Consider the following 25,421-nt stretch of genomic DNA (forward strand, 5'->3'; position numbering starts at 1 on the left):
AGGAAGATTTCCCCAGTGTGTGCACATGTTTCCTAACCTCTTCTTTCCGGCCTCTCCTCTCCCCTGTACACAATTCTCAACAGTGGCTGAGTCTCTGGAAGTGTGGTCTGTGGTTCTCAAACTCTGCAAACCACTCTTATCAAGCAATGGCTCCTCAACTCTGGGCCTTTGTGTCCGCCAGAGCCTCCTCTTGCTCATTAATTCTGATATTCATTAGAGCCTGACTACTGAGTTGGGCAAGTCCAGTCCAGAACTAGGTCGGGATGCTGGCCTCATTTCTGTCCACCTGATCTTCTGAGAACCTTCAGGGATGGAGAACCTGCACCTTTAATCCTTAAAGGCACAGGGTTGGGTTCTTGGCAGAAACACAAATGGCTGTTGCTTATAATAAAACCACCTGAACTCGCAGGGCTAAGATGCTGTCTCAACGAAGCTCACTCACCTGTCCCGGCCTGTCCCTGTCCCCTGCAGTGCACAGAACTGAGAATCACAAATCACCACTTGCAAGGTAGAGCTGTCTGGAGGAGAGTTTCCAGCCTGCCTCAGTGCTACAACCTATTAATCCCAGCACTGAGGAAGCAGACAGGCAGACATCAGAGTTTAAGACCAGCTTGAACATAGCACGATCCAGGACAAGCAGGCCACATGATAAGACCTTTCCAAAACAAACAGAATCCACACCCAGTCAGAACCTTAACAGATGACCTGCAGAATAGAAAAAGCTGTGTCTCCCAAGAATGCAGCTGCCCCCTTGGCCTTTCCATTCCCATACTGGGTGCCTGAGCGAGAGGTGGGACTGCAATTAAAACAGGTTAAAACAGGTTGGCTGTCTTCTAGCATTTACAGTTCTCATGGGGAAGGGAGCCTTCTTTCCAGAGGATAAAAGAGGGTCAAGATGGCTCAGTGGGTAAATGCTACCAAGCCTGAAAGTTTGATCTCAAGATACGTAGAGGAAGGGAAGGAGAGAACTGACTCTGGCACATTGTCCTTTGGCCACATGTTAGAGGGCATGCTCCAGTCAGTATACACATGCAGTTTAAATGATAAACAGCCACATTCTTAGAAATAAGCCTCACTGTAGAAGGCAGCTGTGGGCTGGCGAGATTGGTTAATAGCAGGGGTTTTGCGTAAGCCTGGCCACCTGAGTCCAGTCCCCAGATCCCATGGGTTGGCAGGAAAGAACTGACTGCAAGAGTCAGTCATCCTCTGCCCTACACACACACACCTGTGCTCACACACGACAGACAGACAGACAGACAAGACGAGAGGACACAGGCAGCTGCAACCTTTCCAGGCTTAACTATACTTATCGGCTCCTTGGACCACTGAGACCAACCTGACTTTTCTTTAAAAGGTTCATTTATTTTTATTTTATGTGTGTAAGAGGTTTGCCTACATGTGTTTATGCACACCGTGCCTGCCTGATGCTTACAGAGACCAGGTGTAGGGCCTCCAGAACTAGAGTTGCAGAGCTCTGTAAGCTGCTGTGTGGATACTGGGAACTGAACCCAGGTCCACTGGACGAGAAGCTGGGCCATCTCTCCAGCGCCATAGCTTTTGGGTTTTGCCACCATCTTTTTCAGTAACATACATTCTCTTCACTTTTTTTTTTATAAATTTATAAATTTTTATAAATTTACCTATCTATAGCCTTCATGCCAGAAGAGAGCATCAGATCTCATTACAGATGGTTGCGAGCCACCATGTGGTTGCTGGGATTTGAACTCAGGACCTCTAGAAGAGCAGTCAGTGCTCTTAACCACTGAGCCATCTCTCCAGCCCCCCATTCCCTTCATCTTAAGGACAGGATTTAGAGGGGGAAAGGGAGAAAAATACCTGTGCACTTCAGAAAGTACTGCATACTCTGATGAGCTGCAACTGAAAAAGTCTTGTGTGATTGACAGAATTCTGAGTCACACCCTCTTCTCAGCTCCTAACCTTTCCCTGGTCTACAGTTTTAGTGTTAGCTAGGCACGGTGGCACATAGCTTTAATCTCAGCACTCAGAAGACAGGCAGACCGATCTCAAGTTCAAGTCTGGCCTGGTCTACAGAGCAAGTTCCAGGACAGCCAGGGCTACACAGAGAGACGCTGTCTGGGGGGACGTGGGGGGAGGAAATAAAATCCAAGAACATGACTGAAATGAGCCCAGGGAGAGTAGAATTGGAACGGTTATTTGAACCTTAATGGGGAGAGTATGGGGCCTTCATTGTCAGATCTAAAGTTCCCTCATGTAACTGTGTCCTGAACAGAAGTTCCTTTCCTGCTGTGGGTATAGCTTAGTGGTCCAGCACACAATTAGCATGACAAAACCCTAGGTTCAATTCCTGGTACTTGGGAGTGGGGTGGGGTGCTACAGTGTTCGGTAGAAAATGCCCCTTCCTGATAAGCCAGTACTGACCTGCTTGGGTGTAAACACTCAGAGAAGAGCAGCTCTGGGGGGATGGGAGGAGTCAGGGTCGAGCCCTGCCCCAGACCTCCTGGTTCCAATTTCTGCCTGTCAGCTGTGCTCTCAGCTGTCCACTGTCCTCCAACTCTGTCACTTCAGCTCTACCACCACGGTGAGAGGTTCCAAGGCCTACTAATACAGTCTGCATAGCTGGTGTGGGTCCAGAAGGTTGCAGAAGGGGGGCTTACCCAGAAGAAAGAGGGCTGGCCCTCCCCAGCAGCACCATCGAGGTCTTAGGGACGCCCTTTCCACAGCGAACTGATTTAGGGAGTCTCAAAAGTAAGTCGTCTCTTTATTACCCTTCCATTTCTCCTATCCTGAGTCTGTTGGGCCTCTTCGTCTCTCTCCCCACCTGTAAGTAGATTGGGTTTTTTGAAGTGAAATTGTCCTAGTTCAGGAAAAGCCAAGATTGGGGGATGGGGTAGGGTGTGGTGGGGTCCAGGGAATGGAGTGGTAAGGGAAGGAAAGAAAGGCTCATCTTACTCTGAAAACCTAAAATAGCTGAGGCCTAAGGCAGGCCAGGAAAGGACTAGGCACAAGGCCCCCAAAGCTCAGGAGAGAGGTAGGGGAGGGCAGATCCCAGGACACACCTTCATACATGCAGATGGGTTAATGGTGTTAACCAGGTTAAACCTCCTGAATCCATTAGAAGATATATATCTTCAATCAGGACTATCTGTAGGACAGCCGTTCTCAACCTGTGGGTCACATATCAGATGTCATGCATGTCTGATATTTACGTTACAACTCATTACAAATACATAGCAAAATTATAAGTTGTGAAGTAGCAATGAGATCATTTTATGGGTCACCACCACATAAGGAACTGTTTTGAAGAGCCACAGAGTTAGGAAGGTTGAGAACTGCTGCTGTAGGAGAACCTAGAAGCCAATGGCCTTGAGCAGCATACTGGATTTGTAGACTCTCGGGCTGTCCCTTGAGGTGGAAAGTGTCAGTTTAAGGAACTAGCTGGGAAGTCTTTCCTCTGTTGGACATTTTTGGGGGGACTCCATAGAATCTGTTCAGAAGCTCTGCCAATGGCTATTTAGTCAAGTTTCTCCCAAACCCTCCCCTTCAAGGGCCACCCTACTGTGCGGCAGGAACACTGGGATAGAATTAGATCTCATAGTGGGGTCCAACCTCTTGTAGGATGACAGAAAAGGAGGTGGTGGAGTCCCCTCAGCCCCCCTTTCCAGGAGAGACTCCGCAAAGTGGGGTGAGTCTAGACCTGTGTCCACAGTTGGGGAGGGGTCCGAAGGGCTGGGAACCATCACAGCATCTGAAGGAAGCTGCTTGGATTGATACCACTTGTGTTCGACTCATTAATTATTGGGCCAGCCAACACCTGCAACACCCAGTCCCCTAATCCCAGGGACACTGCTTTCCCATGATTGGAAAATGGGAATGGAACGTGACTCTCACTTAACGTTGGGCTTCCTTCACCCCTTCCTCAGCTACAGCGACTGAAGCAATTATTCAAGAAGGGCTCTCCAGAGACAACCGAGATGGAGCCTCCCCCAGAGCCCCAGGCCAATGGAGAAGCCGTGGGGGCTGGGGGTGGCCCCATCTACTATATCTATGAGGAAGAAGAAGAGGAGGAGGAAGAGGAAGAACCACCCCCAGAACCTCCTAAGCTTGTCAATGACAAGCCCCACAAGTTCAAAGATCATTTCTTCAAGAAGCCCAAGTTCTGTGATGTCTGTGCCCGGATGATTGTGCGTGAGTCTTGAAGGGGAGCAAAGACAGTAGGATGGAAGGCTTGGGGGAAGGACAAGACCCAGGAGAAATGTGTGTGAGACACACTGTGGCAAGATCCACCCTATGAAAATACTGAGGTTGGCAGAAAAGGGCAGGCAGATCAGAGCTGAAGTAGCCTAGGGTACAAAGGAAAAGGGGGCCTCCAGAACCTCACTCAAATGTTCTCCTCCTCAAAGTCAATAACAAGTTTGGACTCCGCTGTAAGAACTGCAAAACCAACATCCATGAACACTGTCAGTCCTACGTGGAGATGCAGAAATGCTTCGGCAAGATCGTGAGTAGTGAGACTCTGGGGAGTGAGAGCATGGAAGGGAAGGTGAAGGTCATCAAGTACTTCTTGCTGGCCCCCAAAGCCATCCCATACATTGGCTTTCTCTTACTCTAAGAAGGGCTGAGCACTCACTTGTGGTGGGTGGGATTCTGAACCCTGCCTTGCTACTTCTAATGCTCTCCGCCTCTCGTCCAACAGCCACCTGGTTTCCATCGGGCCTATAGCTCCCCACTCTACAGCAACCAGCAGTATGCTTGTGTCTGTAAGTGCGAGTCTAGGACCTGAGGGAGGGGGCGGGCCTCCAAGGTGGCGCCATACCACCCCTTAGGAAAATAAATTCTGAAACAATCATTCTCTTTCCATAACTCCCCCTCAGACTAGTCTTTCTACAGTCACTTCTGGATGCAATGATTAGTTCCCTTGGTTTATAACTCAGAGAGACGCGAGTGAGCAGGCCAGAGGTAGAGACAAGGATGGAACCTTAGTCTGCTTCCTGTAAACCATTTCTGAGCAAGGACAAGGATTTAGACTGTTTCTACCCTGTATAGAGTGACACCACATTTGGGACCAGCTCATGAGCTACGGATACACACACACACACACACACACACACACACACACACACACACACACACACACCGCCAGACAGGTTCCTAATCTAGCATCCCTTAAAAGTGTATTCCTTGAGGGTGCATTGATGGTACGGGCCTTGAGTCCAGCACTCACAAGGCAGAAGAGCTCTCTGACTTCCATATGTAGCCAGGGCAGCATAGCAAGACTGTCTCAAAGGAGGAAACACAGTAACAGGCCTGGTTCAAAGTCCATGTTTCTTCTGGTCACTTGATGGGCAGAGGCTGAAAACGCTCAGGTTTATTTGGCAGAGAAGCTGGATTCTGTGAAGAATGAGGATACAAAAGAACCTGCTGGCGCTAACACCCCAGCTTGCACACGTGCCACTTGTGCAAGGAGAGAAGAAGCAGGACAGTAGTGATCCCAAGCATGTCCCAACTCCCAAGAGACTTACCAACACTGTCTTTCCAACACTGCCTGGAAGGGGGTCCCATCACAAGGCATTCCCAGTGGTGGTTTAGAGCCCTTACAGACTGGTGACCCAGGTGTTACACAGCCGGCCCTCCCCTCTCCCTTCCATCTCTAATCCCCAACAAGCCCTGCGAGCATCGGCTGAATCCAGATACCCCTCTGAGGGGGTCTCTCCTCTAGGCTCTCTTCTTCCTTCCCAGTAACGTCGTCTTCTTCCTCCCATCCCACCAGCTGCTGCCAATCGCAATGACCCTGTGTTTGAAACCCTACGCGTCGGGGTGATCATGGCAAACAAGGAACGGAAGAAGGGGCAGGCAGATAAGAAAAATGTAAGCACCTCATGTTCCCACAGAGGCTCAATCCCAAAGCTCCATGGGTCAGGTCATTTCCCCCTCAGGAAAACTGACAGAAACTACGGGTCCTCTGCCTCTAAATGGTGCAGCATAACCAGACAGAAACATTGCTGTGTGAAATTATATATATATATATATGTATATATATATATATATTGTGTGTGTGTGTGTGTGTGTGTGTGTGTGTGTGTGTGTGTATACACCTCACTGTGGGCCTCTGGTGAGAATTCCTGCTGAGAATGTAGGTCAGTGGTGGAGTACTTAACTCCTGTGTGTGCGCATGTAAGGCATCTTGGTTTAATACGTAGTCCTAAAAAATAAACTGGCTTCCGCCATAGAGCATACTTCCTCAGTTCCCTTCTAGGACTGAGAGATTTGCATAGGAGGCTGAGTCCAGGCCCTGGCATTGCTGCATTACAGGCAAGATCTGTGCTTTTACACTTGGAGGAGAGAATTTGTCATTCCAAGTGATGAAAGAATTGTAGAGCCAGCAGGTGTCCATGAAGAACTTCTGGCATGAGTGTTCATCTTGTGGATGAAACTGAGGTACAGAGACACAGGTCAAGGGCAACCTCGTTGTCTTTTACGATAGACTTTCAAGGCTGGTCATGCCAGAAATGTGTTTGCCTGGGCAAACGATTAATTTCTCCCTGGATAACCTTATGAACTAATATGAAGGGTGTTAGTTAAGTCAGTCCCAGTTCTGGGGTCTTTGTGGGCACCAAGCATGCCCATGGTATACAGACATCCATGCAGACATACATGTAAAATGGAAATAAAATCTTTTGGGGAGGGAGAGCAGCAAGCACTCAACACCACACTCCACCAAGCCCCTCCACCCTTTTTAATTGAGACAAGCCTCCTTGTAAGTGACCATGATCTTGAACACCTCTGTCTGGTCCACTTGCCTTCACTTCCCAGGTACTAGGATTACAAATCCATGTTGCCACACCTGCTTTGTGTGACAGAAGGGACCAAAACCAGGGTGTCATGCGTTCTGGGCAAGCATTCTGCCAAATACACTACATGTCTAACGCACTCCCCGTTCCACCTGCTCCAAGGACCTTGCTGCACAGCACAGGCCTCCGTAGCTTGCTTTATAGACAAGGCCTTGGACTCAGGCTTCCTGTCTCAGCCTCCCGGGGCTGGAACTGGGAGGCACACACCACCTCGCCAAGCTTTAATAACCTGAAGTCTCATAAGAGAAAATTTACTTTTCTTGGATTGGAAAAAACAAAAAGACTGCCCAGAAGCAAAGCTAGAGATCTGATGTCAAAACAGCTAATAGAAGGCTTGGGTAGAGATAACAGCCTTCAGTTGGCCAGCTGTGGTTCAGGGAAAACACCCATTTTCTTAGAGCCTCTTCTCAACAGGGAAACGTGAAAAGTTGTCGTCGCCAGATAGGTAAGGTGAGGCACACCCGTCATCCCAGCACTGGGGAGCTGGAGACCAGGAGATAAGAAATCCAAGATCAGGGGTTGGGGATTTAGCTCAATGGTAGAGCGCTTGCCTAGCAAGCGCAAGGCCCTGGGTTCGGTCCCCAGCTCCGAAAAAAAGAAAAGAAAAAAAAAAAAGAAAGAAAGAAATCCAAGATCAGTCCTGGCCAGGTAAAGTGAGGACAGCTGAGCTGATGAGACTGTCTCAAATCAACCAAGAGGAGAGGAAAACAGAGAGAAGTGTGCTGTCCCCCCCCCACACACACACACATGCCTTTTCTTACACATTGGAGTATTGTTAAGCAGACAGTATAATGAAGGGCCTGAAGCCTAGTCATAGGGGTGATTTGAAGGGACTAAAGAGTACTGGGGAAGAGAAGCCAGAAGGCATATGTCTGCTGTCCTTGGATATTTAAAGGGACCCTGTTTGGGTCAACATTTAAAGCTCCAGACAGGGCTGGAGAGGTGGCTCAGCGGTTAAGAGCACTGACTGCTCTTCCAGAGGTCCTGAGTTCAATTCCCAGCAACCACATGGTGGCTCACAACCATCTGTAATGGGATCTGGTGCCCTCTTCTGATGTGTCTGAAGACAGCTGCAGTGTACTCATATAAATAAAAATAAATAAATCTTTAAAAAAACAAACAAACAAAAAAGTGCCAGACAGTAAATCAAGACAAAGAATTTTTCTTTTTTTTTTTTTCCCGGAGCTGGGGACCGAACCCAGGGCCTTGCGCTCGCTAGGCAAGCGCTCTACCGCTGAGCTAAATCCCCAACCCGACAAAGAATTTTTCAAATCGAATGGGTTGTATTGTAAGGTAACAAACTCCCCGGCACAGTATGGGTGACATTCTTGAATTCTTCTGGTGGTTGGACTAGATATCTAGGTGGTTGGAGTGATCTCCAAGCACTCTCCCACAGCTGAAGTACTATTGCTCTACTACTCTCTGGCCTGCCTGGAGAGGCAAAGGAAACACAGGATCCCAAGACAGCTTGTCTCTAACTCTGGTGTCCCCCTCTAGCCTCTGGCAGCCATGATGGAGGAGGAGCCAGAGTCAGCCAGGCCAGAGGAGGGCAAGTCACAGGATGGTGAGTGTCAGTCATCTGCATCCTTAGAAGATGGGATGGGGTGTAGTGGGGGTTTAGCTGCTGTCTAGCAGGCAGAGAGAGAACAGCTGAACCCAGGGTGAGAAAGGTCCACCAACGCAAGTGGGAGGAGTCATGGATGCTCTCCTGGAGGCAGAAGCAATTTGTCCGTATTTCCTGCCCAAGGAAACGATGCAGAAAAGGACAAGAAGGCTGAGAAGAAAACACCTGATGATAAAGTAAGTCTTTCCTCCCTGTAGAACCCTGGTCTCTTCCCAGTCAAAGTCTGACTTCATTCAGAGCTCTCCCCATCACCCCCACACACACACACTCACACACTCCGCACTGAGACAGACACACAAACCAACACAGCCCGCTCCTGGAAGAGGTAAATAGAGTCTGGTAACCCACCACCCCCTTGTACCCCCAGAACAAGCAACCTGGTTTCCAGCAGTCTCATTACTTTGTGGCTCTCTATCGGTTCAAAGCCCTGGAGAAGGATGATCTGGATTTCCCGTGAGGAACCTTCAAGGGAGGCGGGAGTGTGGGGAGCACTGAGGAGTAAGAGATGAGTTCTCTGTGGGAACAGAGGGGGGCAGAAGGGTGGGTGCCCTGCCTCACAGCCAGGCACTGGCATGTGAATGTAAATCACAGGGAAGATCTCCTTTCTATCCCAGACCAGGGGAGAAGATCACAGTCATTGATGACTCCAATGAGGAGTGGTGGCGGGTAAGACATGACTACCACCAAGGTGGGAGACAGGTAGTCTAGAACCTAAGACCTTCAGCCTATCCACTGCCTTCTCTAGGGGAAAATCGGAGAGAAGGTGGGATTCTTCCCTCCAAACTTCATCATTCGGGTCCGGGCTGGAGAACGTGTGCACCGTGTAACCAGATCCTTTGTGGGAAACCGCGAGATTGGGCAGATCACTCTCAAGAAGGACCAGGTATCTCGGGTGCCTTAACCTAATCTCAGGCCTGGTCGCACCTCTCCATCCACACACCTCGGAGGAAGATCCTAACTCATTAGTGTAAACGACCCTCTCCAGCGTCCCTGCGCCCATCTTTCTGTCCTTAATTTTTCCTATTCCCCAATCCTTTAAACCCCTAGATCGTAGTGCAGAAAGGAGATGAAGCTGGTGGCTACGTCAAGGTCTACACCGGCCGCAAGGTGGGGCTGTTTCCCACCGACTTCCTGGAGGAGATTTAGGTGTACTGGCGCCTGCTGGCGGGAGACACCCACGCCCCGTTCTGGGCGGGGCCCAGTGCGGGCTGGGGAGGGAAGGGGCAGGGGGACGAGGAGGGTCGGAAAGGCCCACCAGAGCATAATGACGTTTCTGGGGAGGGTCTGGCTCCTACCTCTCCCCTGCCTAGGGCTTCGGATACCTGGTGCGCTGAGCATCCTGCACCGATAAGGCCCACACTTCAGGTCCATCCAAACCTCAAGAGCTTTGGGGTGAGGGTGGGGAAGCATCTCCATAAGGAGGGGCAGAGCTGTCAAATGTTTGGAATTTATTAAAGTTTTGACAAAAGTTAGAAAAGTCTGTTTTTTTACGGACGAAGAGAAGCCCTGTGGAGGGAGGGAAAATAGAAGATCCCCTGGCTGCCCCACCAAATTGTCAGGTTTTGGAACCCCAAGGCTGGTGTGAGTAGTCAGACTTGCACTCGCTAGGCTAGACTTCTGCTGGAAGTGAGGAAAAAAGCCGGACTGGAATCTCCAGCGCAGTGCCCCCGTGGTTGAGAGAATAGCATGGCAGAGTAGGTACCTCCGTTAGATCATGCCCATTTAGCCCTTGGAATTCTGAACCTGGCTCAGAGCCCAGCTTGGCCACCAGGGGGCGATGCAAGATCTCAGTTGGAGAGAGGGGGGGATGGGGAGGGGCTGGAGGGGTGGCTAAGGGGAGAGAACCGGAGACACCAAGCCTGAGACCCTAGGCCTGGGAGGGGGGTGGGGTGCGTGCCGTCTCCATGGCAACACTTCCTCTAGTCCTCCGGGAATGGAGCAAGCGAGGCCGGGGGGCCTAACCCCTCCCGCACGGCCCCTGCCCCAGCCCTTTTCCGACAGGTACGGAGAGGACGCCTGCCAGACAGCTAACCGGCTCTAGCGGAGACCCCCCCTGCGGCGCGTCGTATGCAAATGTTATTATTTGCATATGCAAATATGCAAATGTTCCGGCCCTGGTCAGGGCGGCAGGTGGTGAGGAGCGGGAAGGTGTGCGGAAGGGAGCAGAAGGAGATGAGGAGTTTGGGGACCTAGGAACCGACCATTGAGAAGCAGCTTGGGGTGGTCGCTGGAGTGGGGCAGGCGGAGGGTCTTGGGTTTGATAGCGGGTGGGGGAGGGTCGGCCTGGCCAGCCAGAAGCTCCTCTTCTACTCTATGGGTTGTCTGCCAGGACTGAGGTTGGCACCGCCTAGCAAGGTTGGCAGCGGGAGCCCGGGCACCATCTGCTGCTGGAGGAGGGGGGAGGGCAGAGGCTCAGCTGGGCTGAGAAGAGGAGGGCCCCGGGACGGGCACCCCTCCCCTTCTGCACAGAAAGATGAGGTGTGCTGGGGGTAGGGAAGCGAACAACAAAACTCGCTGCAAAACTGGGTTCAGTTCCTTGTTCCCTTCGCCCTTGGCCGTTACACTCGAAGCCTGGCGGTGTGAGGGCCAGGACCTTAGAGGAACACTCACAGTCCCCCTTTTTATCATGACTGGACTGGAACAGGAGCAGATCACACAGACACACACACACACACACACACACACACACACAAGTCAACCTATTCTTTTGCCCCATTCCTCCTGGGAGTCTGCCTACCACAAGTAAGGGGAGGGAGGACAAGGACCTGCCTGTAGTCATCAAGAGGTCTGAGAGATTCCAAATCTGAGCCCCTCCGACTGTCAAGAGCCCCCCAAAAATACTGAAGCAAAACCAATTTACTGGCTCATTGGGCGGCAGTGTTGATGTAGGGGTGTCGAGGAGCTGGGAGAGCGGCTGTTCTCTCCCTATACTTGCAGGGTGCCCCCCCTCTCCCTCGCCTTACCGAGCCGGCAGCTGTCCCTAATTAGAGCGGCGGTTTAATTGGATTTATCAGCAGTTAATAGGAAATTAAGCAAAGGGCCCGAGAGAAGGGGGGGGGGGCGGGAGACAGGCTGTGCTTAACTGGAAGGAGAAATGCTGGGGTCCCAGGATTGGAGGACACTGTCTTGACTGAACCTAGTGATCACACCTCCCCCTCAGTATCCTGCCATTTGAGTTAGGCCCTGATCAGTCCCAAGAGAGGGCAGGAGGTTTGACAGGGACACTGTTTGCCCCCCCCCACACGCCCCATGCCTCCCACTCCCACAAGCCAGCTGCCTGGTGATGGATGATGCTGCCACACTCTGCAAAGGTCATAAGTCTAGGCCAAGGAGCAACTTGAATTGAAAATAGATCAGAGGACAGGTATTATAGGGTCCAGGACACAATGTACCCCCACCCCCCACCCCCCAGATTCTAATTGCTATAAAAGAAAGAAAGAAAGAAAGAAAGAAAGAAAGAAAGAAAGAGCACCTTCTTCTATGACTGGGCCGCATGCCTGAGGAGGTGAGGGACAGACAGACTGACCCTGTCTTCAGTGTCCTCAACCTTCACCTCAGTTCAGTTGGGACTCCTGGGGACCTCTTTATGGCTCTTGCTGTGCCCCACCAGTCACCCCTCTCCCTTTCAAATGCTTAAGTTGGGGTTGTCAGGGCCTGATGAAAGTGTTGCTGCAGGGACGGACAGCACAGCCCGACAGACAAGACCTGTACCTGAAGGCCTGGGAAGGAAACTTGTGGGCCAATCAAGCCGGGCCACAGGCCTCTGAGTCCACAGCCCCAGGCAGCTCCTGTCACCACCCCCTCATTACACTGCTGGCCTAATGCGGGCTAACAAGGCTTGCTGTGGGGACCCAGCGACTTCTCTCACACACTCAACCCCTCAGGGCACAAATGGCAGTTCCTGCATGTGCTTGGGTGCAGCTTCTTGAGTGGATGTGGAGTTGTCTCCTTCTTGTGCTACCAGTGTATGCTGTATGTGTGACTGGGGATATCATGTGTGTCTTTATCCCAACTCCAGATGTTCCTGTATGTGTTTCCATTTTGTCAGTGCCTCTGGGTCTATACTGCTGGGTTTGTCTACCCCCATTTCTCTGATTTCTGTCCATAAGTCCTAGGGTGGCTAGGTGTGTGGAGTGTCCTTTCAAACATGCTTTGACACACGTGTCAATGTGTCTGTGCACTGTGCACTCTTTTGAGTCTGGATGTGTCCTGATGTGCTGGCGTCACTGCCTCCAGGAACGTATGTGTGAAAATCAAGAGCTATTGCTATGTGTTTGTGTGTGTGTGCATGTGTGTGCGTGTGTGTGCGTGTGTGTGTGTGTGTGTGAGAGAGAGAGGGACAGAGAGACAGAGACAGAGAAAGAGACAGAGAGACAGAGACAGAGACAGGCATGCGTGCGCGCGCGCTGCTCTGGTGTCTGCTTGCAGGTGTGTGTCTCGGTGACAGTGCGTGGGCGTGTGCCTGGGTGTGAGCTGCGCGGCAGCAAGAACCCGAATGACAGTGTGACGCCCGCGCCCGCGCGCGTTCCCGTGAGTGAGAGCCGCTGATTGAGTCTCCCGCCCCCGCTTCTTTTTCTCCCCATTTCTATTCCTCTCTCCTTTCCCGGCCGGCTCGCCGTCCGCATCATCTCCATCCATTATTGAAGAAACAGCCGCGTCCTCTCCAATCACATCAACACCCCGCCCCCTCCCTGTTCTGCTCGCCCCGTGGCCCCTCTGGCTGCTGAGGAGGAGGGGATGCCCAGGCGTAGCGGGAGCCCCGGGCAGAAGTGGGTTCATGACCCTGTGCCCCGATCTGGGCAAGGCACAGGGACACCAGGGTCCCTGGCGGTGAGAGCTTTGCATAAACAGATGGCGCAGCCTCTTTGTCTCGCTTGCTAGCCTGCTTGCCGCCAGGCTCCTGGCTCCACTTGTGTCTGGCTGATGCAATCATGATCATCTCAGAGCCTCAGGACCCAGCGCCCTTAATAGTGGCAGCGGGGGTCAAGGGCCCGAGGGGCTCCTGAGCAGATGCAGGGCATTGTGGCTTCCCTCTCGGGCGCCCTCTCCAGTACCTCAGCTGCAGCGGGAAGAAGAGGCCGCTGCCAGGTGACAGGAATGTGGAAGAGATGGGAGGGGACCCTGAGTAGCGCCCCAAGGTGTCCGCGGGCTGTTCTGTTGGGTTGCTGCAGTTCCCCGAGGACAGGTGCTAAGCCACAGAATCGAAATAGAGCTAAAGGAGAGAGAGAGAAAGAGAGAGAGAGAGAGAGAGAGAGAGAGAGAGAGAGAGAGAGAGAGAGAGAGAGAGAGAGAGAGAATGAATTTGCAAAGAGACCACAGCAAGGTAGAGAGGTGTAGAGGGATGGAGAGACTGGCAAGAGACCCGTCACACACAGACGCAGAAGGACTAAGCTAGGTTGAGAGCAGAGTGCCAGAGCGGCACAGACAAACCTAAAGACATGAAGCTAGAAACAGTCTACAGAGAGAACCCGGGGGCTTAGGGGAGGCCAAGTCAGAGGGAAGTCCCAGTAGTGCTAGGGCAGAGGAAGCCCCAGGTGTCTGAGGCCAGCCTGGTGAGAGGCTCCAGCCTGAACCTGAATGCGGTCGGCGCCTGGCGACATGGAGTCTTCCTCGTCCCATCTATGTCCTCGGGCCAAGCCAGAAGAGAGGAGGCTGAGAAACTCCACTATTTTGATTCCATGAGCAAGTAAGCCACCAGGCACAGACCTGTATGCACACTCCTGACTTGAGCAAACACTGGAAATGCAGAGCAAGCGCCGCCCGACAGGGGGAACCCGAGACTTCTTCCCCGAGCCTGAGAGCGGCTCGGCCTCCAGAGGGCGCCGGCACCCACGGACCACCGTAATCGGCTCGCTCCGGAGAGCACAGCTGCATTTGACTTGCTGCGCCGCCAGCCACGCGGATTAGTATCCTGGAGCGGTTTAGAGTTGAAGAGTCTGGTCCCCTTGGGACCACGGGTCGCTCCTAATCCTCGGCTAACGACTCCCGCTGTCCCTCACCTACTGGGCCAGCATGACCTGAGTTATCGTAGGGGGAAAGTGCTAGCTAGAAAGGAGGTGGGGTAAGACCTGAAACCCCAAAGACCACGTTCCAAACATAGGAACACAGGAGGGGAGGGGTCTCACAGATGGGCCCACAGAGACACCCCCACCCCCGATCAGGAGTATGCAAAGCTTCGTGAAATCGTGGAAAGGCAAGAGCAGAAACACAGTGGAATAGCTGAGTTTAAGAGTGGACTGAAGGAGGAGAAAGGGTGGAGGTTCCAGAACAGAGAGGCTCTGGGTCCAGGTCACCAGCATCAGGCAAGCCAGGAAGAGCAAAGGGGCATAAAGCAAGGACCAGATGTCCCTCCCGGAGTCTTGGCTCCCCAGCTGTGCCACAGAGTACCAGATGTGCAGCTCAGCTAGGCAGCTGCTGGAGCTTGAGCTCCAAGGTTGGTATTTAGCACCACCACCATCACCGGTAGCAGTCCAGGCCTCGGGGCGCTAGTGACAGGGCACACCCTCCTGGCCCGGCCCTAGAGGTGGAGACGCTCAGGAAGGGCCCTGTTCTGCTCCAGGCTCTGTCATCCCATCAGCCCCCCTTCTCCACCCGACCCCCTCCCCCACACACGTCTCAGTGAGTCTCTGTCTCTTTGTTCTCGCCATGTCTCTGACACTTTATCTCATTATCCGCCGGAGGGAGGCGGAGAGCCCAGACCCCGCAGCCTAATTACAGCAGAGCTTGTCAGCTCAAGGGGCGGCAAGGTATGCGTGTGTAAGAAAGGGAGGGGCCCCTCAGGAAGGGTTGTCTCCCTCCTTGTACCCCAGGGAGGCAGTGGCGGTGTCACAGCTGATCCCAGCAGGGCCCCACCATAGTACAAGTTCTTTAGGGGAGAAATGGGGGAGCGCAGCAGGGGCTAAGCGAGAGGGATGATAGAAATTAGCACGGGAGTGAGGAGATGAGGTTCACTTCCTGCGTCCCCAAAACCAGTCCTCCAAAGACGGCGGGCAGAAAACTTCCTGCCCAGGCAACATAATATATACCTAATTCCCCACCCCCATGCCCCATTTCAACATCTCTTCTAGCTTTCTATGGCTGCTACCTTCATTCAGAGATCTTTCTCTAGTCCCAAAGCCAGAGATGAGTATGGTTGCCTCCTTGGAGGGCTCTCCCTTCCCCATCCCAAACTCCTAAACTGCTACAAGTGTTGTCTTCTGCCTTGAGCAGTGCAGTTCATACACCAGCACCCTCCACCTCTAACTACTCCAAGCTAACCATAGCTCAGCAAAACTGCTCAAACCAAGAGGAGCTGGCAGACACTCACATCGTTCACTTGCCTCCTATACTCACAAGGCCTGCTAGCTCCTGAGAGGCTCCAGGAGTGTAGATGAAGTACTGTGTATGCCCCCACTGTTCCCTGCTCCCTCCCTCCAGTGGACACTCCACATCCCCATTTTGTTAGAAGACTGTTTCCTTGTCTGTCCCATATTTGGATCCCCCTTCAGTCTCTGGAAGCCAGAGAGGTTCCTCCCTCAGATACCCAAAGACCCAAGTCTAATAATGGTGTCTCATCGGCCAGGGTTTCCCTTTTAGAGAGTTGGGGAGGAGAAACCCCAAGGCTCCCCCAACAACTTCCAGACTGTTTTGGACCTGGAACTGCAGGGAGAAAGCAAGCTGGGTGCGGCTAGCGGGGCTGGGCTGACCCCTCCCCGATGGGGGGCGGGACCCCAGGGGGAGGAATAGAACAGATCCACCGAGAAGATCAGACACTGGAACAAGATGGCAGGAACCAGTCTAGGGGCCCGCTTCTACCGGCAGATAAAAAGACACCCTGGGGTGAGTTTAGTCCCCAGATCTAATTCCCCTACTCACCCTGCCTCTCAAGCCCTCCCCTCCCCCCAGATCCTGCTTCCTGTCCCATTTCCTTAATGCTCTCAAGTTTCCCCAGGGACAGTTCATGTCCCATCTCTGCAATGTCCCCCATGTCCCTGCAACCCACCTTGGACAGGATCACTGTAGGGTAACGGACAGCATGCTGAAGATGTATGTGGCTGTAGGTTTCAGGCCCCACTCCCAAAGGGGAAGGTGGCATTAGACCTTGAGTGAAGGGAAAGGGACAGAAAAACTAGGACAGAGTGAGCAGGGAACTGGGCAGACTTCAGACCCTGAGAGCGCCTGGTCTTTCTGCAGCTCATCCCAATGATCGGCTTCATCTGCTTGGGCATGGGCAGTGCCGGACTCTACTTGCTGCGGCTTGCCCTTCGCAGCCCTGATGTCTGGTAACTACAGATCTTGGGAGGCAACTTGGGAGGCAAGTGGGAATGGGGGAAAATGGAACGGGTAGTAAGGTGTGACCCTAGAACGGTCCTCGGTCTGTGTCCGTCCTTATTTCTGCTCCCATCTAGTACTTCTGAGGGTTGGAGTGGCCCCTGACCCGAGAGACCCCAACCTCCCAACTGGACCACCTGGTGGCTCACTGTCAGTGGCTAGCCACGTGGGGTAGCTGGAATCCCAGCAGCTCACCACGGGGTTGCCATGGTGACACAGCTCTACTGGCCACAGCTGGCTTTTAGGTAACTCTGTGCCTGACCGGAAGTGCTGGAGGTCTAGCATTGGGGCAGTGGGGGACTACTGAGGGTCTTTGGTAGTCATGGGACTTTGCCTCCTGCCAGAAGCATCAGGGGGTCCTTTGACAAGCAGAAGGCCAAAACGCCCTCTCACTGATCCTGGAGTCTGAGGCACAGCACTGAAGGCCCTGTCCTTCAGGATTTCTGCCTGTTCCCAGGACTCTGCTCTGCAGAGGGAGGCAGGAACCCTGGGGAGTCTATAGGCTAGATTGTCATTTGGTCACCAGCTGCACCTGCTGACACGCTGCCTTCTGTCGGTCTCTAGGAAATGTGCTCCCCTACTCAGGGTAGAGAACCAGGGGTGGCAACACTGAAGTCATGTTTAATGTCAAAGTCCTGCCTCCAGAAAAAAAACTAACCCTCCTCTCCTGTTCACAGCTGGGACAGAAAGAACAACCCAGAGCCCTGGAACCGCATGAGTCCCAATGACCAGTACAAGGTAACTCTGTAGATCTAGTGTTTCCCTCTCCCCTTCCTTCCTAGTCCCTAAGTCAGTATCCCACACAAGATGCAAAAGATGCTCTTTCAACTCTTTTCCCCACAGTTCCTTGCTGTTTCCACCGACTACAAGAAGCTGAAGAAGGACCGGCCTGACTTCTAAAGCGGGGGTGGGGGGTGTTCCATCTAAATCACTCCCTTCCACCCCTTGCCCCAGACCCTAGGGCATCCGTCTAGCAACATGGTCAAGCTTTTGCTTTCTGCTTACACAGGCCAGATTCCCACGAAGAAGGAAGGCGGCTCCACCCCCACCCTCCTCCCTTGCTCCCAGGAGAGGAAAAGCCTCTGACCCTCCGCTTGAGTCCCACGTGGGGGAGGGAACTCAAGGCAGCAGGCAACAGTTTGGGTTGACCCAAAAGGCCCAAGTCAGTCCCCTTCTCCTCCTGCCCCTCCCCATGCCCGACTGGGTGTGGCACAGGCTACGTGTTGATCGTGTCTGACGTGTGCCAACAGCGAGCAGCGGCCTCAGTGCCAGCAACGTGGCAGGGCCCATTAGTGTGAGTTTTGAGCAGGGTTCAGGGCGGCGTCTGCCCAGGCTCGGCTGGGCTCGTCCTGGGTACCTAGCCCGCCTAGGATGTATCTCTACCCTGCAATGAGCTTCTTTCCTGCCCAAGCCTGCAGCCTCCCATCAAGGACACCCCTCCCGCCTTGCACCTGGGCACTCCTGCGGCTCTCCCCACCCCTCCCTTCCCCTGCTTCTCTGTCCCTGGGGATCAAACAGAAGCAGCCGTGGGCAAAATACAATTTCATTTAACAAATTGAATTTGCTGCGCCTGCTAATCACGTCTGGTGTCGGCTCTGATCAGAGAGGAGGCTACAGCCCCGGGGGTCCTTGTGGTGGTGGGAGGGAAGGAGAAATACATGTTGAGGGAGTGGAATCACTGGCTGGCCCAGGGGACCCCTCCCACAGTAATAGGAACTCTGGGCAGGTTAGCATTTTATTAGATAAAAACAGGAAGGAGAGCGCTTTACCCACCCCTTCCTCTGGCTCAGCTTGCAACTCCCCTTCCCTAGGAGAGAGCAGGAGTCTGTAACACTGAGATGTGGTGGAAGGCCAGGGTGGGAAGTGGAGGGTGAAGTTGGGTGTCACACAGCGCATACCTATAACCCCAGCACTTGGGAAATGGAGGTAGGAGGGTCATTTCAAGGCCAGTCTCAGCTAACTGAGACCCCATCTCAAAAAACAAGCTGGATGTGTATTGAGTGCTTCTTGTAGACATGATTAAAATCAGAAATCTCAGCTACAGATTCTGGAGGGGACTTTATGCCTGGCTCCTGCCCTAAATGGAAGGCCTTCCTCCCTCCACTAAAACCCAAAGAGATGGCATCTCTTTCCTAGTCCAGGGAGGCAGAAAGAAAGCTAACTTCCGGTCTGCGGGCTTTGACTGCTGGGCGTCCTCAACGTTCATCAAATCCAGGCATTGGGAAGCCCCTGGCAAACTGTTCCACCTGTTGCCGGAGGTTGGCCAAACGCTGACTTGTTTCTGGGTCCTTGAGCAGGAAGGACTTGAAATCCTGAAGTTTGGCTGAGAATGGTGAGAAAAGTTGGTCAGAGGGCCACTGGGCAGGGCCAGGAGCTAAGGCTTGGGAGTGGTGCCTATGGTGGGTGGGTGAAACTGGTTGACCTCGGACCCCTGAAGCTACTCACCAGTCTTGCGCTTCACCTCCAAGCCAATGTTGACTCCTTCATCGATAAAATCAACGACCCTCCGGAAGTCATCCTCACGGAATTGACGAGAAGTCAATGCTGGGGCCCCTGGGGGAGAGCAGAAGATGGACAATTAACATAGCCAAGATACAGACAACCCCTGGGTGGGAACTCTCCCCTCATCAGACCCCAGGTCTCACCAAGCCTCAAGCCTCCCGGAGTAATGGCACTCCGGTCTCCAGGACAGGTGTTCTTGTTGGCTGTGATGGACACAAGCTCCAACACACGCTCGGCCCGTGCTCCATCCAGGCCCTTGGGCCGCAGGTCCACCAGCACCAGGTGGGTGTCAGTGCCACCTGAGGGAGGACGGTGACAAAGAATTGGAGAGTCCTGGTCCTCTGCTTGAGGTCACAAAGGCCTTCACCCAGTCCCTGACTTACCAGACACCAGCGAGTATCCTCGCTTGAGCAGGGCGTCGGCCATGGCTTGGGCGTTCCGCAACACTTGTAAGGAGTACTCCCGGAACATAGGGGTGCAGGCCTACAGATGAGACAGCGGCTCCTGTCACCCCAGGGCTGGGTAAAGGCCTTGTCTCACACACAACAAGAAAGACTCTGTGACCCCAGCCTTGCCACCTCCCAGCTTAGCCAGTTTCCTTCCGTCAACCTCAGCTTTAGTTACAAGGAGGTAAGGGAGCAAAAACTCTGGACCAATGCACCCCAACACAAGGGAAGGCCCCCCAACCTGCTTGAGAGCCACAGCTACTGCAGCAATGGCGTGATTGTGGGGGCCCCCTTGTAAGGATGGGAACACAGCGAAGTTGATTCTGTCCTCAAAAGTATAAGGGATCTCTTGGCCAGTCTTGGGGTCTACAGTCCGCACTCCCTTCCGGTAAAAGATGAGTCCTGACCTGTGTGGAAGACTCGTGGTCAGACTCTAAAAGGAAGGGCAAGTGATGGGGGAGAGAGGAAGAGGACTGACTTAGGCACTCAGAGGATCCAGGTCCCTTCAACTGGGAGGCTGCATTGGGTTCCAGGTAGGGGTAGAAGGGACCCACCTCAGTCCACCCTAAAGTCCCCTAGCAAGATCTGACCCCAGGGAATTCTGACCTGGCCCCTCGAAGAGTCTTGTGAGTGGTGGTGGTGACGATGTCCGCATACTTGAAAGGTGAGGGGATCACCTTGGCAGCCACCAGGCCACTGATATGGGCCATGTCTGCCAGCAGGTGTGCCTTGACTTCGTCACACACCTGGGCAGGTAGAGACAGATCTCAGCCTGAGGAAGACCTGTATAGGTATACAGTAAGGGCAGCTGTCCGCCCAGCCCCGCCCCCGGCCCCACCCCCTGGCATAGAGGAGTGCTTGATTGGCACTCCCTCACCGACCTCTCTCATTCGTGCATAGTCAATGAGGCGGGCATAGGCACTAGTGCCAGCTATGATGAGCCGAGGTCGGAAAAGCCGAGCAGTCAGCGCTAGCTGGTCGTAGTCGATGAGGCCGGTTTGGGGCTAGACAGACAGAGAGCCAGATAAAGCCAATGCTCCTAGGGGCTGAGGGCTGCCCAGAGCTCCCACTGGCCAGGAGGCCAGCCCCTGGAACACGTACATTGAGCTTATACGGCATGGACTCGAAGAAGATGGAGGTGGCAGAGATCCGCTTGACATCAGACATGTAGCCGTGGGTGAGGCTGCAAAGAGGGGAGGGCTCACTAAAGTTATGTAGCCTGACTGAATCAGCCACCTAGCAGGCCTGTCCCTGCAACACTAGTTCCAGCTTCCCTCACCCCCATTGCTCTGCCTACCCCATGCTGGGTACTCAATGTAACTTGGAACAGGGCCTGATGGTTAACTCCTGTCCTGTGTCCTTACTGCCCAGCAACCCCCATCATTCAGCCCGCCCATACTCACTGGCCCCCATCGGGCAGGTCCAACCCCATGATTCGATCATGAGGCTGCAGAAGGGCGGTGTAGGCAGCCAGGTTGGCTGGGGACCCTGAATACGGCTGCACATTGACTCCCCACTGTGCAGGATCCAGGTCAAAGGCTTCCAAGGCCCGGCGCTGACACAGCAGCTCAATCTCGTCCACGACTTCTGCTCCTCCGTAGTATCTGGCGTGGAGACGGCACATAAGGAAGGATGCAGAGAAAGGGTCCTTGACCAGCAGCAAAGGACTAGGCAGCCGCTGCTCCATAAACACTAACAGGGCTCGGGAAGGTTTCCGACTGGGGGTGCCATCCCTGCTGCTGCCCTCCAGCCCTCTGGTCTAGCCTCACCTCTTGCCAGGGTAACCCTCCGAGTACTTGTTGTTGAGACAGGACCCCAGGGCCTCCAGCGCAGCTCGGCTGCAGAAGTTCTGGGGTGGTGGGGGGGGGGGGCAATGTCAGAAGGCAATGAGCCTCCCTTCCCCTGGACTCCCATGGCCCCACCCCTGCCAGAGCCCACAGGCTGCAGGGGCTGAGACAGGATACACAAAAAAGCTCTGTATTCCTCGCCAGGCTTGAGGCGGGACCAGAGGCAACGTTCTGAAAAACTCAGCCACCGTGACGGGTAGCCCCAGTAAGAGGGCCACCCGTCCACTCAACCTGTGTTTCTGGGTTTCTCTTCTGACTAGAGGAGGAGGTAAGGAGGAGACAGGGCCGTATGGCTCTAGAAGTTCCCTATCACCCATGCCCCATAAACTGGTCCTGCCCTACATTTCAGAGGACAGTGTAAAGAGAGGGAAAAAGCCCAGGAAAAAAAGCTTGAGTCTGACAGGGAGGCGTGGAGAAGTCATGGTAAGGTGACGTGTTGTTCCCTGCACGCACACACGCTCGCAAGCTTGCTCTTTGCCCCATACCCTCACGTCCTACCTCTGAGGCGATGAGCTCCAGGCCACGACACTGTCTGTCCTTCTCCCTCTGCAGAAGCTCCCATATCTCAGGGTCACTGTCTGATAAACTCTCCTGGCCCGTCCAGCCTCCAGCTGCTTCCCCAGCCTGCTTCTGGGCCACCTCACTGTGCTGGGCCCGGGCAGCCATGCAGACCAGCTGACCACATCTCTGCAGAGGCTCAGGGCAGAAAAGCCAGGATTAATTAAAAATTGTCCAGTTCTCTTTCTCTCCCAGTTGCCCTAGGTCATGGGTACAGATAGAGCCCTCTGGCTGAGTAGGCAGCCTGGTCCAGCCAGCAGTCAGCTCTCTCCACCCCCAGCCTTCATCTGGAAAAGCTAGTTCTGGAGTCAAAGGGTCAGATCACTATCCAAAGGGCGATTCTGACACAGCGCACTCTCAATCTCCCTCCACATCACCCTGAGTGACTCTGCAAAGTCACTCTAGAGCAAAGCTTGCGCTCCAGAAATCCACGTCTCCCAAATTCTGGTGAGAGACACAGATACCAGAGTCGCCCGCACACAGGAACAAAAGGTCTGGAGAGATGGTTCAGTAGTTAAGAGCACCAGCTGCTCTTGTGGAGGACAGAGGTTCATCTTCCAGCACCCAAAAAGCAGTTAACAACCATCTGGAACTCCAGTTCCAAGTGACCCGAAGCCCTGCTCTGACCTCTGTGAGTACCCGGGCATGCACGCAGTGCACTTATAGTGCAGTCAAAATATTCGTGACCATAAAGGGGCGGACTTCCTGCAGGGCCTCCATCCACCAGCACTCCAATGAGAGAAGATATCAAGTTAACAGGGCTTAACACCACAGGCTGATTAAGGGTGGTTTCCAGAGCAACTCAAGTAGAAGAACTTTTAAACAGTTCTTGGAAAGAGGTGTGTACTGGCGGGAATGGGGGTAGGGCGAAAGTGTTTGCCCAAAAGGAAGCCAAAAATCTTAATTTTATCTCATACTCATATAATATATATACACACACACAGCACCTCGCTACCTTCTTCCTGCCCACAAAGCAGCAGGACCCTTGCGTGATGAAAGTACTGAGGCTCGGTTGCATCATCTCCATAGCTCAGAGCTAGCGGGAAAAATTCAACTAGCGCATCGAAGCCGGGAACCCCACTTGTTCGCTAGGGTATTGCTAACACAGCGTCTGCGGATCTTTACCTTAAGTGCCTCGTTAACTGAGCGGTTACAAGACCCTAGGACGTCTGATCGCCAGAACTAGGAGCCCAAGCACCGCACGTGCGCTGTCTCAGGGATTTCCTGGTGAAGCATCCGTTCCCCGAGGCCCCAGAACACGTGCGGCGAGGAGCCAGAGAAACCCCACTTTGTAAAAAAGTGGGATGGGCCTTTCCACTGGTCATCCAGTATCCAGAACCCTGTTCTTACCCGAGTGGTCCGAAGTAAAGAGAAGGGTACCATCGCCACCGGAGGCCACGGGAGGACCAGCCGCTAACTTGTATTGGTGTAGTACCGGGGTCGGAAACCGGCTGCTTCTAGAGCGCATGCGCGAGAAAATGCCCCCGTGAAGTCCGAGTTAAAGGGGCGTTCCCTGCGCGTGCGCAACACTGATCTCTAAAATTGCCTTCTGGGAATTGTAGTTTTTCCTTTATCCTTTCCCACATATACTTGTCGTCCCCTCCCCACCCCCCGTTTAAAGAGCTTTGCCTGAAAGAGACTTAGAGCTCTTCCGTGTCCTTCCTTGAAGCTCTTCAGACTTTTTGTTTTCTTTTTTTCCTGCCGGTTGTCCAGACGTGCTTTTTGGTTTGTTTGTTTGTTTGTTTGTTTGTTTGTTTGTTTGTTTTCATGTGGTTTATGCCTACCAAGGAGCCAGTATATGTCCTCTGGGAGATTCAAGACATATATAGAAGGTAAATAACTATCACGTATCACGCAGTGGAAACAAATATAGTTTGTTAAAAGACTCAAATCCTTGCTTTCGGATTACAGCACAACAGCCCCTCTGGTCCTCCATTTCTTCCATTGTCATTCTAACTCTAGGGAAGATTAAAAGTTCAAGGTTAGACCCAGCTACATATGAAGTTAGAAGCCAGTGGAACACATATGAGCCTGTCACACCTTGATGCCTCCAACACAAAGAGCTTGTAGAAGGGATTAAATAAAACTTTGCATGTGAACATGATTCCCCCCCATCCCCACCCGCCATGGGTGTTGCATTCCTTGTTTACATGTTGCTTATCCCCCCAGCCGTTGCCCACTTTCTTGAAACTGGTCTGAGTAAACCTTTGAGTGGGGTATATACTGTTCTCTCCAGGGAAGACTCCAATTGAGTTGGGGACATTGTTTTGTTTTTGCTTTTTTCAAGACAGGGTTTGTAATGGCTATTCCTGGTTGTCAACTTGACTCTATCTGGAATGAACTACAATCCAGAATTGGAGGGCTCACCCATGATCCAGATCTTGAAGCTGGAAGACACAAGTTTCTGACCTAGATCTTGGCATGGAGATCTTGAGGCATAGTGGCCATGAAAAGTTTAGGCCCAGGCATGGAAGGTAGTACATGCGCCTTTAATCCCAGATTGAGGCAAGGAGATCTGAGTTCAAGGTCAGCCTGAGACAAAGCAAGTTCCAGATCCAGGCATGGTGGTACACACCTTTCATCTGGGCCACACCTTCTGCTGGAGGCCTACACTAGGACATTGGAAGAAGGAAGATTCGCTCTTCTTCCACTGCTTGCACTTACTTGCCAGCACATCTGTCTCTGTCAGAACCTACTTCTACAGAAGAGTAACTTGTGGAACTGAGCAACTACAAGATTCTTGGACTTCCATTCACAGCTGACTGATGTTGGGTTAGTTGGACTACAGACTTAAGTCATTACAATAAATTCCCTCAATATAGAGATGCATTCCATAAGTTCTCTATGTATCCTGGAACTCACTCTGTAGACCAGGCTGGCCTCAAATTCAGAGATCCTCCTGCCTCTGCCTCCCTAGTGCCGGACCGAACCCAGGGCCTTGCGCTTCCTAGGCAAGCACTCTACCACTGAGCTAAATCCCCAACCCCGGGCTTGGGACATCTTAAGGCCTCTACTTCAGTGGTTCTCAAAGACACACAACCATACCTCTTGGGGATTCCAGTAAGCAGCGGTTTTTGAGAACCATTGGCCTCCTTTAGTCATTTTATACCTTTGTTCATTCAGTAGACATTGAGCCTGCTGGGCATGCCTTAGCCCTGGAGATACAAGAGACTCACTGATGGGCCATGAAGAGTTGAACAGTGACTACATTGAACACTTCACTTTGTTCTTGTATACTTAGATGAATGAGGGAGAGAAAGGAAGGCCTAGCTTTGGAGGAAGACTATGAATCAGGGTTTGGTGG

At 52.8% G+C, this 25,421-nt stretch overlaps 3 protein-coding genes across 13 annotated transcripts; 2 read left to right on the forward strand and 1 right to left on the reverse strand.

The window, feature by feature from the left end:
• Positions 1-1,233: 1,233 nt before the first annotated feature.
• On the forward strand, positions 1,234-9,931 carry Stac3 (SH3 and cysteine rich domain 3). Of its 8 annotated transcripts, none has more exons than XM_087557999.1 (13): positions 1,234-1,354; positions 3,598-3,664; positions 3,903-4,167; positions 4,383-4,480; positions 4,676-4,739; positions 5,750-5,847; positions 8,328-8,394; positions 8,578-8,630; positions 8,822-8,907; positions 9,069-9,120; positions 9,200-9,337; positions 9,502-9,561; positions 9,765-9,931. In XM_087557999.1, the coding sequence occupies exons 2-13, from the start codon at positions 3,599-3,601 to the stop codon at positions 9,786-9,788; spliced, it is 1,071 nt and encodes a 356-aa protein (XP_087414125.1). In that variant the 5' UTR covers positions 1,234-1,354; position 3,598; the 3' UTR covers positions 9,789-9,931. The 8 variants fall into 8 exon arrangements, with proteins under 8 accessions (XP_087414125.1, XP_087414126.1, XP_087414127.1 ...); XM_087558000.1 differs by lacking the exon at positions 1,234-1,354 and adding an exon at positions 2,538-2,802; NM_001439912.1 differs by lacking the exon at positions 1,234-1,354 and adding an exon at positions 2,541-2,727 and having other exon boundaries at positions 9,765-9,926.
• Positions 9,932-10,265: 334 nt separating this feature from the next.
• Coxfa4l2 (cytochrome c oxidase hypoxia associated subunit FA4L2) lies at positions 10,266-18,341 on the forward strand. Of its 2 annotated transcripts, none has more exons than XM_087555241.1 (4): positions 10,266-10,455; positions 16,627-16,715; positions 17,442-17,502; positions 17,608-18,324. In XM_087555241.1, the coding sequence occupies exons 2-4, from the start codon at positions 16,636-16,638 to the stop codon at positions 17,662-17,664; spliced, it is 198 nt and encodes a 65-aa protein (XP_087411367.1). In that variant the 5' UTR covers positions 10,266-10,455; positions 16,627-16,635; the 3' UTR covers positions 17,665-18,324. The 2 variants fall into 2 exon arrangements, with proteins under 2 accessions (XP_087411367.1, NP_001258201.1); NM_001271272.1 differs by lacking the exon at positions 10,266-10,455 and adding an exon at positions 16,214-16,272 and having other exon boundaries at positions 17,608-18,341.
• On the reverse strand, positions 18,292-23,612 carry Shmt2 (serine hydroxymethyltransferase 2). 3 transcript variants are annotated; one of them, NM_001393833.1, is made up of 12 exons: positions 23,468-23,612; positions 22,058-22,246; positions 21,482-21,561; positions 21,116-21,316; positions 20,814-20,895; positions 20,594-20,716; positions 20,319-20,458; positions 19,954-20,119; positions 19,650-19,749; positions 19,410-19,565; positions 19,210-19,317; positions 18,292-19,087 (listed from the first exon to the last, which is right to left on the reverse strand). In NM_001393833.1, the coding sequence occupies exons 1-12, from the start codon at positions 23,498-23,500 to the stop codon at positions 18,960-18,962; spliced, it is 1,506 nt and encodes a 501-aa protein (NP_001380762.1). In that variant the 5' UTR covers positions 23,501-23,612; the 3' UTR covers positions 18,292-18,959. The 3 variants fall into 3 exon arrangements, with proteins under 3 accessions (NP_001380762.1, NP_001380763.1, NP_001008323.1); NM_001393834.1 differs by having other exon boundaries at positions 19,210-19,308; positions 22,058-22,255; NM_001008322.2 differs by having other exon boundaries at positions 22,058-22,255.
• Between the last annotated feature and the right edge of the window lie 1,809 nt (positions 23,613-25,421).

This window comes from Rattus norvegicus, chromosome 7 (assembly GCF_021556685.1).
Source record: "Rattus norvegicus strain SHRSP/BbbUtx chromosome 7, alternate assembly SHRSP_T2T, whole genome shotgun sequence".
NCBI classification, from domain to species: Eukaryota; Metazoa; Chordata; class Mammalia; order Rodentia; family Muridae; genus Rattus; species Rattus norvegicus.

What these genes read in the sequence shown, in the direction of transcription:
- Stac3 (NM_001439910.1), top strand. Translation starts at nt 3,599, where the DNA reads ATGACAGAAAAGGAGGTGGTGGAGTCCCCTCAGCCCCCCTTTCCAGGA. An exon ending in AGAAATGCTTCGGCAAGATC is followed by an intron (nt 4,481 to 4,675) that starts GTGAGTAGTGAG and finishes CTCGTCCAACAG; the next exon opens with CCACCTGGTTTCCATCGGGC. An exon ending in GGCAGGCAGATAAGAAAAAT is followed by an intron (nt 5,848 to 8,327) that starts GTAAGCACCTCA and finishes GTCCCCCTCTAG; the next exon opens with CCTCTGGCAGCCATGATGGA.
- Coxfa4l2 (NM_001271272.1), top strand. Translation starts at nt 16,216, where the DNA reads ATGGCAGGAACCAGTCTAGGGGCCCGCTTCTACCGGCAGATAAAAAGA. An exon ending in CTTCGCAGCCCTGATGTCTG is followed by an intron (nt 16,716 to 17,441) that starts GTAACTACAGAT and finishes TCCTGTTCACAG; the next exon opens with CTGGGACAGAAAGAACAACC. An exon ending in GTCCCAATGACCAGTACAAG is followed by an intron (nt 17,503 to 17,607) that starts GTAACTCTGTAG and finishes TTTTCCCCACAG; the next exon opens with TTCCTTGCTGTTTCCACCGA.
- Shmt2 (NM_001008322.2), bottom strand. Translation starts at nt 23,500, where the DNA reads ATGGTACCCTTCTCTTTACTTCGGACCACTCGG. An exon ending in TAGCTGTGGCTCTCAAGCAG is followed by an intron (nt 19,750 to 19,953) that starts GTTGGGGGGCCT and finishes TCTCATCTGTAG; the next exon opens with GCCTGCACCCCTATGTTCCG. An exon ending in TCCGGGAGGCTTGAGGCTTG is followed by an intron (nt 19,318 to 19,409) that starts GTGAGACCTGGG and finishes GCTCTCCCCCAG; the next exon opens with GGGCCCCAGCATTGACTTCT.